Source organism: Macaca mulatta, chromosome 9 (genome assembly GCF_049350105.2).
Source record: "Macaca mulatta isolate MMU2019108-1 chromosome 9, T2T-MMU8v2.0, whole genome shotgun sequence".
NCBI classification, from domain to species: domain Eukaryota; kingdom Metazoa; phylum Chordata; class Mammalia; order Primates; family Cercopithecidae; genus Macaca; species Macaca mulatta.
In genome coordinates, this window is record NC_133414.1 from 7266949 (window position 1) to 7282517 (window position 15569).

Consider the following 15569-nt stretch of genomic DNA (forward strand, 5'->3'; position numbering starts at 1 on the left):
AAGGAACATTTGTTATTTCATGTATAAAGCCCAAAGATAAGGCAGCCCCCAGGTTAGTTTATTTCATCAGTTCAAGGATCTGGTTTCTTTCTGTTCTGTTCCATTCTCTGTTGGCCGATCAATCCCATCTTGGTTGCAAGGAGATCCAGGCAACACGTCTTCAGACAAGATCTTAGGCTAGAAGATGGAGTCCTTTTCTAAGAAAGGTTTCCCAGAACTCTCTCTGTAGACTTCTGTTTATCTCTCACTGGCCAGAACTGAGTCACATGTTTATTCCTAAAACAAACACTATTCAAAGGAAGTGGAATTACCATAAAGATCTTAGAGTAATTAAGATTTTCATTCTCTTTCTCTCTTTCTCTTTTCCTCTTTCTCTTTCTCTCTCTCTCTCTCCACACACACACACCCTCTCTCCCTCATTTTCACACACACACACACACACACACACACACACAACCCCCAAACTTCTTCTGAACCACGGGATCTCCTGATACCTGAACAGAATTGTGGTTTTGTGGAAGGGGAGTAAAAGGGACATGATTGTAGGGAAGTCAGTCCACTATATCTTCAACCACTGTCTCAAAACACGTTAGTAGTAGAACCTGCACCAGAATCCTGGTCTCCCAGTTCCTAATTTTCCCCTGCATAAACAACCTCCTTCATGAAATTTTATCAACAAAGCTACTTTTCCTAAAAAATCTTGAATGTATCCACACAATTCTACCTCCAGTTCTTTTTGGGGGGAAAATGTGTTGTAAAACTATACATGCTATTTTTGTGAAGCATGTTAAAATCCTTATTCCACAGACTCATGATAAAAACTGAAAACTTGACCACCTTTTTAATCTTTTTCTTTGTTCTTATTCTTCTCACCCTTCTTCCCTTAGTCAGTCATATTAAACTATTTGCAGTTCCTTTAATGTATCATGTTTATACATCTGTTCATTTGCTCATACTATTTCTACTATCTGGAAAATGTACACAATTTCCTTTTTTGGCTTCCTCATTTGAATATCTTCTCAGATTTCAAGTATCTATACCTTCATGAAATCTTTCTTGACATAGCTCCGTCTCCCTAAAATTGGTTATATCAGTGTACATCCACTGTATCATGTTTTAGAGACTTCTACACATTTAGAATTTCTTTGCAGATTTTTCTTCTTCATCTAGTCTGAGCTTGCTCTGTTTCTCTCTCTCTGCCTCTCCCCCTCTCTCCCTCTCCCCCTCTCTCTCCCCCTCTCTCTCCCCTTTCTCTCTTTCTCTATCTCTTCCTTCCTCCCTTCCTTCCTTTCCTTCCTTTCTTTCCTTTCCTCCCTTTCCTCCCTTTCCTCTCTTTTCTCTCTTTCTGACATGGTCTGGCTCTGTCACCCAGGCTGGAGTGCAGGGGTGCAGTCTCAGCTCACTGTAACCTCTTCCCCCCCAGACTCAAGCCATTGTCCCACCTCATCCTCCCAAGTAGCTGGGGCTACAGGTACACTCCACCATGCCTGGCTAATTTTTGTATTTTTTGTAGGGGTGGGGTCTCACTTTCTTGCCCTGGCTGGTCTCAAGCTCCTGAGCTCAATCTGCCTGCCTTGGCTTTCCAGCATGCTGGGATTACAGGCATGAGCCACTGCGCCCAGCCTCATCTGAACTCTTCTAATATAGGGCCTGTTTCTCTGTAATAGAGACTGTTTGTCATTTGTCTTGATAAATCCAAGGTATAGCATGGTGTTGGATGCATAATAGTCACCACTAATAGTTTTGTTTAATGAATATATATACTACTAATCTGGGGGAGGAGAGAGATTTTTGTAAATTGTGTTCTGCTTGATTTTGTTATTTTCAACTAATAAAATAAAGATGTGATTCTGTGATCTATTCATTTTGAAAGATTTTTTTTCAGTAAGGCAAAAGTGATTAAGCATAATGTATTTGTGTGTATAAAATTTTATTTAGAAGTTAAAGACTTTTGGAGGAAAAACATTTCAAATTATATGTTATTGCTTATAGAACAAATTTAGTCCTTCGCTGAGAATACTTGTCAAAGGAGGTAAATAAATGTTACATAATTATTCCTAACGCAAATTAGATACTCGGTGAACATTTGTTTCTATAGTAAATATGCTATAAATAGAATTGTTCACTTTATGATTTTTTTTCTTTCTTCATTTTAGCATTTATGACATTAACAGAGAACAGGACTGTGTCAAGAATTCTGAGGGTATACTTGGTGAAAATGAATTAAGACCACCCTCCCAGCTACATTCTGTCTCAGAGAAGATCGAGACAGGGTCCCTATCAGAAAAGAGTGAGTATTAAACTAAGTGCTATAAGTCATAATTAATGAATCTAGAATAGAATGATTAAAATGTTTTTAGTTTTAATTTAGATCATGTAAAACAAAGACTTTAAAAAATTATGATTTCCAGTACCTATATTTTTTAAAACAATCATTAGTCCAAAAGTAATAGGTGATTAACTTTTCAAATTGCAACATAAAACATGTATGTTCCTCTATTTGTATCTTTTAAATTGTTGCATTTTTATTTGGTTTTTGAATTGAAATATTTTAAATGGTAGAAGTAATACATGCAAGAAAAACCCATATGTATAAGGTTAAAAAATGTAAGTTCCTCTTGTATCCACTTTCCAATTTCAACAGCCATTGCTTTAGCCATTATTAAGAGTTTGGCTTCCCACCTTTCTAGATCTTTTTATGTATACTTTCAAACAAATTATATATTTTTCAACCAAGTGTCATCATATAATGTAGCATATAATAGATATCTTTATATGCCAGTATGTACAGATTTACCTTGTTTTTATTTAGTAGTTGCAAGTTGTTCCCTGTTGATGGCAATTAAGGTTATTGCCAGTATTTTCACTATTAAAGATACTGATACACATGGAACACCTTTTTGTGTGGGGGGGGGGGGGTGTGTGTGTGGGTGTGTGTGTGTGTGTGAGTATTTTCAGGAATAGATTCCTAGAAATGAAATGGTTAATGAGTATGTGTATTTAAGGTTTTATATAGGTCCTACCAAATTGTACTCTAAGAAGTTACATTTATCTAAACCCAGATATCCTTTAATATCTTCAAAGTAGAATTAATACATTTTAGGATTAAGTAACAATCTGTTCCTTCAGCAACTATCAAATGGCTTACTTCGACTAAATGAAGGATATAGGCATCTTTAGTATTAATGAAGGGTTGCAACCCTTCTATAGGAAGATGTAGTCAGGAAAGTCATGGGGAGATGTATAAGAGCTAGTTGTTTTAGAATTTCTGTGACACCTAAGATGTTGACATTAGTTTATTTCATCATCTACTTTCAGACCAGATGTTTCTAGAATGGAAGACAGTTATCTGTGATATGGCATCAGAAGTTGGTTTATAATTTTCTCATCTCTATTAGGAGTTAAAAAGAGAGACAAGTGTCTAAAACCAGTCTCACTCAGTATCTCTAAGGGATTTTGAGAAGGGGAAGAGGTTATTGCAGTTACTTTGACTAGAATCCAACCTATATCAAGCTTAGACTTAACATTTAAGACTAAACTCACAAATGGAGGAATGTGCCAAAATCCAGGTACTACAGGAAAACTCAATTTTCAGAGCTATTGTGATTGAACTTAACCTTTCTTACATGCTCTTTATTCATCACTTAAGCCCTAAGGGATATACTTAATACTTTATAGGCAAGCACTTTTCAAGTTACCTTTTTAGATTTTTAGGTGTCTTTGTGGTATAGCCCCCTCTTCATTTTAAAAGTCTGGTAGTCTTGAATGTTTAAATAAAGCTTGAGCATTACTCAGCAAAAACGAGACCATTCGTTCATAAAGTGTTTGTATTGTCTAGTGCACTAATTGGACTCTCAAAAGTGTATTTTGTAAAGAAGGGAGAGCATCAAATTTCTAGATGAAATTTTCGTCTATTTTCTCATTTACTGAGAGGAAACTTGTGGTTTCTTGAGAGTGTAATTGATGTCTTTATGAACCCATGAAAGAGTTAAGATTAGCTACGATTTTCCAACAACTTTGCTTTTAACATACCTCCACTAACCATAAAATCACTGCTTTTATGCATATACTCCTATTTGGAGAATACTGGCCTAAAGTGGAAGCATTTTTAACCATAAATAAATAGTTCTGGAAATAAAAATATATAAGCAAAAAATAATTTGGTACTTGTTCCTCCTCCTTCGTTTTAAATCATTGGCTTTATTTGTAGCTTTATAGGGAACAGTATTCCCCACACTGGTATTAATGAAGTGTTCTGTGACCATGTATTTGGGAAACCCTATATTAGTGTTTTTAATTGCACCATCTTTCCAGTTTTCAGTTCGTTATTGTGCGTTATGATGCTAAAAAATGAGGATGTATATAACTTAAATCTGTGCCTACCTATTAATGACTTATAGAATTTAGAGAAGTTGATAATCATAGTCTTCATTTCCAGAGTTACTTTTTAAAATATTTCTTTCAGTGTAAATGATATGTTTCTCACATATTGGATCTTGGTCTATAGATAATTCAATTTCGAAAATTTCTTGCTTTTTTATAAACATCAAATATAAAGTTTCCAAAATTATTGTTTCTAAAGAATTCTTGATTTGTGTTTAGGCTAGCAGTACAGATTATTTGTAAAATGAATTTGAAAATGCTCAGGCTTGCCAGTTTGCTTTGAGTAATGTAGCTAATAAAGCTTTAATTTTAATTATTGTAACTGATGTTTTGCTGTTTGCATCTATTCAGAATGTCCTTATTTTTTACAGCACTGGTATATTGAAGGAGAAAGTGAAACTAAGCAAAAGTAAAAGTAAACTTAGAATGAATATATAAATCATGTATATCAACTTCAGAATATTCATAAACATTTCATTCTTTACTATTTACAGTCTTTCATTTTGATACTTGGAAGTTTATTAAAATATTTTAAAATATCTTGATAATTAAAGTATTAGGACAGTTTAGTCCAAATTTAGCTTACTAAAATGTTTGCTTTCATTTCTGAGATAGTCTAATTTTTGTATATCGGTTACTTATAAGTTAATTTTGATTGAGATTCTTTTTTCTCTTTACTTTTTGAACTTTAATACATTTGAGAGTTTTGGTAAAAGTAGGAAGCCATATTACTGTACTTCATAACATTTATACTATATGACCAATACTTCCAGTGCTATATAAATCATTCTCTTCTCCTTATTATTTGTAAATACTGGGTTTGTAAAACCCCCCAACCTTATTAAAGAGAATAGAAAGAATACAAATAGGAGAGTGAACAGTTAAAATGGTTTGATGCGAGAGTGTTCTTAGGTCATTAGGCTCAGTTCTTGCTAAAGTAGAGACTTGTAAAATCAAAAGGCACAAAGAGTCAGTCAACATAATTACTGGATCCAGTCGGTAATTCTCAATTAGAAAACATGCCTCTCATGGGAAGGTGTATCACAGTCTCTCAGCACTATCTCACATGGGTGTGGTTTGAAAAAAGCACCTTCAAAAAATTGTAAATACAGCTCTGTTGTATAAAATGAAAGTGATTTTATAATACAACTCACAGGAAGTAAAACTCAATAGACTCTTCTTGGCTGGTGAGGAAATCCCAGAGATACAGTGATTTCTATTGTGTTTGGTGACTGGGCAATAATAGGTCCCTTAAAAGGAACCCAGCTGACTTAGGGATTTAATGAAAATATGTAAAGGTAAGTTTATCAAGCGTGGCATATATATTAAAAAAAAAAAAAGAAGAAGAAGAAGAATAGAAACGGAGGATTAAAAAAAAACTACAGAATGAGAAATTGCTCTAAAAGTCTAAGCAGTTCCTGACTACCACTTTGACACTACAGTTGTATCTGCTTTTGACCAACTACAGTTATAGTACACGGCTTTCAACCGAAAGACATACGGGGTCTGGCAGGGCATATTTTAGCTCCTGTATTAAAAGTAATTCAGCCTCAGTTGTAATTTATTTAGGTTATTTTGCTAAGACAGTACAAATATTTCTTAGTTATATAGGGAAGGAATAGATGATGTTTTGAGTGATATTCAGTGTGTCCCACTTAACCCCATCCTTTGGTATCTGAAATAGCTGTGTTATTTTTGTTTGTGTTTTACAGTTTTTGAGACAGTGTCCTTGAGTTCAGACTCTCTCTTCCAGAGGGCAGTTTCACTCCTCCATACATCTTACTTGGACTCTTCATCTGAGCATGGTTTTCAGTACAGTCATGTGACTTTGGTGAAAAATGACATTTTCTTAAATGAGGTGAGGTGCTTGGTACACACTGTGGTGGTTTTGTTTTAGTTTTAAAAGAGGTAAACCCATCATTTTTGGTATATAAATCTAGCACTTTTTAGCTATCATTTTTCAGACGAAGAAGATCCTTGGAAATAGCCACTTGGAAGGTAATTCTACAGAATAGAAAAATAATGCATTTATGTTTAGTCTTATAGCAGGAGGAATTTAAATGATGCATTTTAAAAATTAATTTGCAGGACAAAATAGTAAGTTTATAGCATTTGGTTATTCTCTCTTTACACAGTACAAAACTTTTTACCGACAAAAAAAAGCAAGTAACTATACTCAGGAAGAACTTCAAGACACTTACGGGTTTCTTCTGTTTGATACTGAAAAGGAGGTAAGGGAATTAGGTTGTAGAAAATTAATGGCATCATTAATCTTAAATATTGTGGTGCTTCCGTTCTGTAAGAGTTGTAAGATTACCAAATCATCAGTGTTTTTTGTTACTTAGTTTGGTGGCATGTGAATGACAGCAGTAAAAGCCAGTCATGAAGGAGATTTGATTTGATTTCTACAACTTTTCATGGTTTCTCTTAAATACATTTAAGAGATTAAACGTATTTAAGTTTCATCTTAAATACATTTGTAAGCTTAGGGTGCAATTTGGATTAAAACGGGTTTCTTTAGCGTCAATAATGCCGTTTAATAGATTGAAGGGATATTTTTCCATTCTGGATCATCGTTTAACAGATACTTTGTTTCTTGTGGATATTTTTCTGGTTTAAATTACATGATTTGGGAGATAAATCATGTAACTTAATAAACTTTGGCATCCTGGTTAACTGAAATTCCTTCATTCAATATTTGAAGACTGAAATCTGTATTGTTGCCTGTATCTAAATTATGGGAGAAGGAAAGGACCGTGTACAGGGTAGGTCTCCAAAGATATGTATGGTTTCCTAGATACATTTTAAATAATACCAGAGATCTAAAATAATTCAAAGTTAGTGCTTCCATTAGGTTAATGGTCTATAAAGAAGGGGGGCAGATTTGTTTAGCAGATAATTCGCACTAACATATAATGAGGACTATATAGTAATACCAGAAGAGTTTATCCCTTTTTAACTTAATCATCTGAATTCAAATAGGATGCTCTGGGTTCTTACTAAAAATAACATTTGGCGATAAGACATTTTGAAATTTCATGGTTCTAAAGCTGTAGTTGGAAAATAAGTCTTCTAGTGGACTTACCTGTGACCCTGCTTAATTTGGTTTTGCTGACATTTTTGTTAATTGAAACGGTAAAATTCTGTGAAAATTTTGGGCCATTAATCAAAATACAGATTGCTTTGAATAAGTTTTCTTTGTGCCCTGAGTACCTACAGTGAGCAGACTGTTTATTTTAAAGCTTATAGATTAGGCCAGATGCAGTTGTGCCTCATACCTGTAATCCCAGCGTTATGGGAGGCTGAGGTGGGAGGATTGCTTGAGCCCAGGAGTTTGAGATCAGCCTGGGAAACATAGTGAGACCCTGTCTCTATCGTATTATAAAAAAATAAAACTAAAAAAAAAAAAAAAAAAAACCACTTACAGATTATAGCATTATTTCATTGCTACTTCAAAGACTGAAGCAAAGTAATCTTTTGTTTAAAGGCAAAATTGGTATGTCAGCGTGGACTCCGTGTTGGCAGCAGTGCTGTTACCACTCTGGGTGATCCAGCCAAAGGTAAGCCTGTAAAGCAAAAAGAATCTTAAAAAAAAATCTTTTACAAGATGAAGTGAGGTTTCATTAGGTTTATAAGATATGTATATTAAAAGCCAGTTTCATTAAATGTCAAACAGCTCATAATGTTTAGATTTCTAACTTTAAATATATGAACGAGATTTGAGTTTAAAACTTTACAGTATTTTTCAGTGTCAAGAGATTGGTATTGTCTTGAGAATGTCTTCTAAGTTATCACAATGGCAATAAGAATAGACATTAGATAGAACTGACCAAACTTGGCAACCATGGAATGTGAGGGGTAAGAGAAGAAATAATCAAATATAAGCTTTTAAACTTATATTACAATGATAATTATTAATAGAAAAGAGGTACATAAGAAGAGAAGCAGATTAGTAGAGAAGCTGATGAATTAAAAAGAAAAATGTTATCTAATTGTCAAGAATATAAATTAGCACTAACTTTTTTTAAGATTCAGTTTCTTCATGTGTAAAACAGATTAAACTACTTTATAGAGTTGTTGGGAGGATTCAGTGAGACTAAAGTGTTTAGCCCAGGACTTTGCACCTAATAAGTTCTCAGTAAATGGACAGTACTACTTTTATGAGTTGAATTTGAGAAATAGATTTTCTTAAGTGTTTCTGAAAGATAGCCTATAGGTCATAAAGGGATCAGAACTAGATTTGGGGCTGGGGTTGTGGGAGTGGAGTGTGAACTGAAGCTAAGACATTGTTAGTGGGATGGCATGGAAAGAGAAGATGGCAAAAACAGAACTTTTGGGTCATTAATGGGACCAGGGTGTGGGGAGGTAGAGCGAGGATAGAACGAGGCAGTGTCAAGAGCAGTCTGTTGCATGGAGACTTAGGAAATAGAGTTTCACAGACAGCAGAAAGATCTCACAAAGAAGGGTATTTAGCAGTGCCAGGTACTATGTAGAATGTGGAGTTCAGAACTGAGAAAGATTATCATGGCTAGATTCCTGCTGACCTTTTTAAAAAAAAAAAAACTGCTTTATTGAGATATAATTTCACAATTATAGAATTCACCCATTGTTTAATGTAGTCCCATAGTTGGGTAACCATCATAACAGTTAATTTTAGACCATTTTTATCACCCAAAAAAGAAATCCCATGGCCTTTAGCAGTGACTCCCCATTCTCTACCATCCCCGCTCTAGGCAATCACCAGTCTATGTTCTGCTTTTATAGATTTGCCTATTCTGGACATTTCATATAAGTGGAATCATCTCATATACGGTCTTTTTTGAGTAACTTCTTTTAGCATGTTTTTAAGGCATATTATAGCATGAACCAGTGGTACTTCATTCCTTTTTATGATTGAATAATGCAGTCCTGCAGCACTTAACAATGGGGATATGTTCCAAGAATTGCATTGTTAGGCAGTTTTTGTTTTTTTTTTTTTTTTTTTTTTTTGAGACGGAGTTGTGCTCTGTCGCCAAGCTGGAGTGCAATGGCGCTATCTCAGCTCACCGGAACCTCCGACTCCCTGGTTCAAGTGATTCTCCTGCCTCAGCCTCCTGAGCAGCTGGGATTACAGGCACGCACCACCATGCCCAACTAATTTTTGCATTTTTAGTAGACATGGGGTTTCACCATGTTGGCCAGGATGGTCTCGATCTCCTGACCTCATGATCTGCCCTCCTTGGCCTCCCAAAGTGCTGGGATTACAGGTGTGAGCCACCACGCCCGGCCGCAATTTTTTACTCATGTGAACGTCACAGAGTGTACTTAGAGACACCTAGAGGGCATAGCCTACGACACACCTAGGCTATATGGGATAGCCTGTTGCCCCTAGGCTACAAACCTGTACAGCATGTTATTGTACCGAATACTTCAGGCAGTTATAAAATAGTGGTGTGTGTTTGTGTATCAAAACAGAAAAAGTACAGTAAAAATATGGTATTACAAACTTATGGGACCACTGTCCAAACTTTATGCAGTCTGTTGTTGACCAAAATGTTAAATGGTACAATGCTGTATTCTGTTATGTGGCCATACCATATTTTCTTTATGCATTCATCAGTTCATGGACATATGGGTTATTTCTACTTTTGGGCTATTACGAATAGTGGTTCTATGAACATGTATGTACAAGGTTTTGGGTGGACATAGTTATATATATGTCTTCGATATATAATGAGTGGAACCACTGGGTCATATGATAACTCTATAAAACAAAAAAAATTAAAATTTACATTCAATTCATCTTCTGAGGGACATTAAAAGTGATAAATTCATAACCCTGATAACACTGCATACAACGTTTTCTCTTCTCTCCTATTTTTTTCACCCCACTCTCATTTCATTATGAAAAATTCAAACATAGAAAAAGTAAAGAGCATAGTGTAATATACCCATCACCAAAGTTTAGCAAATAATATTATGCATTATTGGCTGGGTGCGGTGGCTCACGCCTGTAATCCTAGCTCTTTCGGAGGCCACGGCAGGTGGATCCCTTGAGGCCAGGAGTTCCAGACCAGCCTGACTAACATGGCTAACTAAACCCCGTCTCTACTAAAAATACAAAAATTAGCCAGGCATGGTGGCGTGCACCTGTAATCCCAGCTACTCAGGTGGCCGAGACTTGAGATTGCTTGAACCTGGGAGGCAGAGGTTGCAGTGAGCCGAGATCACACCACTGCACTCCAGCCTAGGCAACAGAGCAAGACTCTGTCTCTAAATATAAATGTGTATAAATATAAATATATATAAAAATATAAACATATATATACACACACACATATTGCATTATTTGCTTCATTTGTTTAATTTTTTTTCTGGAGAATTTGAAAGTAAATTACAAATAACCACTGCAGCTTACATCTCAAAACAAAAAAAAACATTTTCCTGCATTCCTACAATCTTATGATTTCATTGCTGATGTTTGAGAGGCTGGCTTCAGTAGAGTGGTGGAAGTAGAAACTGGATTGTTCCTGACAAATACACGTTCTTCAAAAACACATGCGCTGGGGTTGATAATAAAATTAACACTACTACTTACATGTGTTTTGTAGTTTTTGGCTTGACTAGAACTGGATAATTTTGTGTGTAATAATACTTTCAATTAATAATAGTTTTTAAAGCTTATTGATCTTTTAAATCTTCATGAGCACCCTGTGGTGTTTGTGTCTGTGACCCAGGCCCACCCTCCCTACCTGAGTGACTTATTCTTGCCTGGAACCCAAGCTTCTGACCACAGAATCATCACTCTTTTCCACCGTATCAGTTTTCTCACCCATTGTCTCTTATGTTTTGAAAGAGGTGCCTCAGTTGAGGAATGCCCCTGAAGCTTGTCCTTTCCTCCTCATTTTTCACGGCTGCTGCCTTGTTTGAATCCTCCTCTCCTGCTCAACTATCACAGTAGCTTTTTTTCTAATTGGTCTTATTGCTTCTACTTTCTCCTCTCTGGTGGGCAATCTGCTGCTTAATCTATATTTTATACTTTTACAGGTGTATACATTTCCAAATACTCCGACTATCTTCATCCAAGACCATGGTATCATGGGAAATCTGGTTATGTTGTAATTTTTAATATAATTAAGGTAAAGGCTAAATGTGCTGTTATGTGATTTCCTTTTAAAGTTTAAGGTTATCTACCTTTGATATTCTCTGTAGATCTCAGTTGAACATAGTCCTCACCAAAGTTAGCTATCCAAATTCAGGAAAAGCAAAACTATTTTTCCTTTTCTTTAAAAAGAAAACTTTTTAATTCATTTACTAGATTGTAAACTTTTTTTTAACTTCAAAAATAAAGGGTATGCAGGGAAAAATCTTCCTCTCACCTGTCAGAGCTACTTTTTAAACATGAAATAACAAAACAAGTAGCTGCTTATAAGATGACGTGATTACACTTATAAAAGATGAGTTTAGAAAACAACATTCATTGTCTAATTTAAATGGTCAATAGAATCTTATTTTCTTTCTCCGTAAGACGTCCAGCTTCACAGCTTCATGTGCCACCTAGAAGTGATGATGCCACAAATCCTTGAATGTCCTAAATGGTACTGTTTAAGTGAATCATGCAATTTGGAATTTTCACCCAAACAGAAGGGAAACTGATTTTAGATGTGATTGGGCTTCTTGAGGACATTTCTGTGGTCTCGTTATATTGTTTTTGTTTTAGCTTTCTTACTATCTTAAATTCTTTGGTTATCAGCCTAGCACTAACTGACATTTAATTTAAAAAAAAAAAAAAAAAAAAAGCGTGTGAACTCTTAGTATTGTGAAGTTTGTTCTCAAAAAAGTGGAGGGAGAGGCCAGACTCTGTGGCTTATGCCTATAATCCCAGCACTTTGGGAGGCTGAGGCGGGTGAGGTCAGGAGTTTGAGACCAGCCTGGCCAACATGGCGAAACCCCGTCTCCACTAAAAGTGTAAAAAAATTAGCCTGACGTGGTGGCGGGTGCCTGTAATCCCAGCTACTTGGGAGGCTGAGGCAGGAGAATGACTTGAACCTGGAAGGTGGAGGTTGCAGTGAGCCAAGATCACGCCACTGCACTCCAGCCTGGATAACAACAACAAAAAACTCCATCTCCAAAAAAAAAAAAAGGTTGGGGAGTGACATTGCTTTGAGGTACAATCAGTAGTTTTCCTCCCTTAATCTTTCTTCTCTTGCTCTGCAATGAGTGCTGCAGAAAGTATGCCTACTAATGTGGATAATGAGCATTTCATTTTTTACTTAGATTATGCCTAAGCCTTGATTTCTTGCCATTGGCTGGAGATTGCTGTTTTTGCCTCTGTGTTCTCATCTTCATTTTATTTCACAAAATTGAGCCACACAGAACCATAAAATGTTTGATGAGGAGATGGTAGGGGTGGTTGGTTACTGATAAGTACTGTTTATATTTTTTGGTTTAGTGGTGGTTTGGCCTTTGGTGGGTCTGTAAATAAAGACACAGGACATAACAACAAAACATCTTCTTTTTAAAAAAGTAATTTTATTCTTCTTATAAAAATTAAAATTGCCTATAGTCCCATATCCCATTTTGATATATTTGTTGGGGTATATATTGTATATTTTTATTTTTTCCTATATATTGAGTTATTAACCCATGGAAAAAGTTTGTATATACTTATATACTTATATGCTATTCTTTTTTTAACTTAATAACATCATATGAACATTTTCTTATGTCATTGTATCATTCAAAACAGCTTTTAAAGTCATTGCATATTTCATCATAATGGTAAACTTGGCCTAACTGCTTTTTTTTTTTTTTTTTTTTTTGAGGCAGAATCTTTCTCTATTGCCAGGCCAGAGTGTAGTGACACTATCTCAGCTCACTGCAACCTCCACCTCCCGAGTTCAAGCAATTCTCCTACCTCAGCCTCCCAAGTGGCTGGGACTACAGGCGCGTGCCACCACGCCCAGCTAATTTTTTCATATTTTAAGTAGAGACAGGGTTTCACCATGTTGGCCAGGATAGTCTTGATCTCTTGACCTCATGATCTGCCCACCTTGGCCTCCCAAAATGCTGGGATTACAGGTGTGAACCACTGTGCCCAGCTGCTTGCTTTTTTCTTTTCTTTTTTTTTTTGTTTTTTTGTTTTGTTTTGTTTTGTTTTGAGAGACACGTAACCCTTGATGGAGAGAAATCCGTAATGGAAAATACTGCTGACTGTTCAGTGACCAGGACCAGTGGCCTGCTAAGAACTTTGCTACATATTTGCTTCTTGTTAACTTGCTGGGCCTTGGCATAATAGAAGTATCTCAGTTTATAATTTACAACTGATCATAGTTCAGATTGGAAACTCGTCTTTTGAAATTTTAGATTTTGTTCTCTTTTACGTTACAGTCACCAAAGAGCCATTCAATGACCATAACATAAAAGATGGTGGGCTGTAGTTACTCTTTTAAGGAAATGGCTCTCTTAAATTTAGGGTGATTCGTATATTTCTTTGATATTGTGATAAAAACTATGGATATTTGTCTCAGATGCCCAAATGTCCAAGATTTTTAAATACATTTTTAAGGGTTCATGGATAATTAAAACTATTTTTGGCCTTAAGATAATTGTTTTTCTAAGGAGTATAGTTCTTAATACAGTTACTGTTAGGGGACACATATCTGCATCCTTATTAGACTACTACTAAATGAATCCTAGAGTAAAGGTTATTGCTATTTGACGGCATCTGATAAGTTTTAATATTTTCATTCTAGGGAAAAGTCAAGTCTGTGTCTGAGAATTACACAACTAACTATACTAAGCCATCTTCTGGCTATGATTGCCACGTGTCTGAAAATACTAACAAGGTTTCTAACAAGACGAGTCATTTTCGTGCCTTTGAACTGAGTCAGGTATAGTCACCTGTGAATGAATAACACCCAAGATATATTTCTGAGTCTAATGTGTTAAATTTCAGGGCTGGGTGGGGTTGAGAAAAACTTGGTACATATGCAATTCCATAGTGCTACCACCCTGATAATACTTATTTTTCTTCTTGCAGTATTACTTTTACGAACTTTCAGGCAACACTGTTATTGAGCGACCCAGACAGATCTGTCCTTATGTAATTGTAGCTTTTCGATACAGGGAACCTAAAACTATGGCACCACCAGCTCATAAAAGCATGTAAGTAATTGTATACATGCTTTGTTTTACTGAATCTGTTTCTTTTACTCTTGTAAAAATGTTCTCTTTTTTTTTTCTGCTAGACTTGAATGCAGCGAAAATGGTGAGAAATAATTCATTATTTTAGGTTTTTGTTTTTCTTGAGTAAATATTTCATCATAAATAATCGGTTTCTTTCTTACCTTCATTTCTTAAAGTTCTCATGTCTCCATGGAAAGGGAAATTAATTGTTCAAGACCGTATGCTATGTGATATAGCTCTTTGGTCCACTTACGGTGCAATGATTCCAACACAGCTGTAAGTATTAAATGTCATGTCCTTTACTAATGCTTATATTACAAGTTTTGGGGGTTTTCCCCCCCTTCATTTCAAGGGTGGCATTGGTGTAAAATACAGCAACTGTTACTGATTTTAGATGAGGGTACATTTGGGTAGATATATAGCACACAGGGTATGACATAGGAAACCTAAATTCTAATTTATTAATGGGAAAATGACCTCTTGGGATAAATTAAACTATTTGAAAGTAGAAATTTGACCTTCCCCAAGAAATAAATCAGATTTGCCTGATAGCAAATGTGGCAGATTATAGCCACTTAATATTATTTTTATTAACATTTTGCGGTATCTGAGTTTCAAATTTTAACATGGTTCTCTTAGAAAAGTATTAGAGTAGCTGTTACATGTATTTACGTTAAAAGCAATTATCATGATTAATATTTTCTTCTGGGGAACTGTGAAGAACATCTTAGGAAATCTTTTTTGTTCAGCCTGTTCTTAGTTTGTATCCCAAACCATTAAGAAATAGTCATAGTTTAATTGAAATACAAGGTGAAAACTGATGTGTTGTAAGGATTCATTTTTTTTCCTATCAGCCTTTTTTAAGAAGAAGTAGGAGTATAATAACCCACAACATAAAAATTATGTGAATAAGCAAATAGGAGAGGAGGGTAAGTTCTTCCTCATGTATAGAGTGCAACTAATAAATGTGGAAAGATTAATAAATCAGAAAATCAGCATTTGACAACACCATAATAATC

At 35.4% G+C, this 15569-nt stretch overlaps 1 protein-coding gene across 23 annotated transcripts in view; it reads left to right on the forward strand.

Annotated features, from left to right (window-relative positions):
* TASOR2 (transcription activation suppressor family member 2) overlaps positions 1-15569 on the forward strand; it is a 79014-nt gene that overhangs the window by 21772 nt on the left and 41673 nt on the right. For 8 of the 23 annotated variants that reach the window (XM_015146393.3, XM_077945675.1, XM_077945678.1 and 5 more), the window contains exons 2-10: positions 2157-2290; positions 6096-6241; positions 6519-6614; positions 7871-7943; positions 11410-11501; positions 14118-14255; positions 14405-14529; positions 14613-14632; positions 14727-14826. In XM_015146393.3, the coding sequence (XP_015001879.3) occupies positions 14504-14529; positions 14613-14632; positions 14727-14826 (146 nt within the window). In that variant the 5' untranslated portion in view covers positions 2157-2290; positions 6096-6241; positions 6519-6614; ... (2 more) ...; positions 14118-14255; positions 14405-14503. The remainder of the gene's footprint in view (positions 1-2156; positions 2291-6095; positions 6242-6518; positions 6615-7870; positions 7944-11409; positions 11502-14117; positions 14256-14404; positions 14530-14612; positions 14633-14726; positions 14827-15569) is intronic. The other 15 variants (XM_077945674.1, XM_077945677.1, XM_028825943.2 and 12 more) reach the window with 3 other exon arrangements.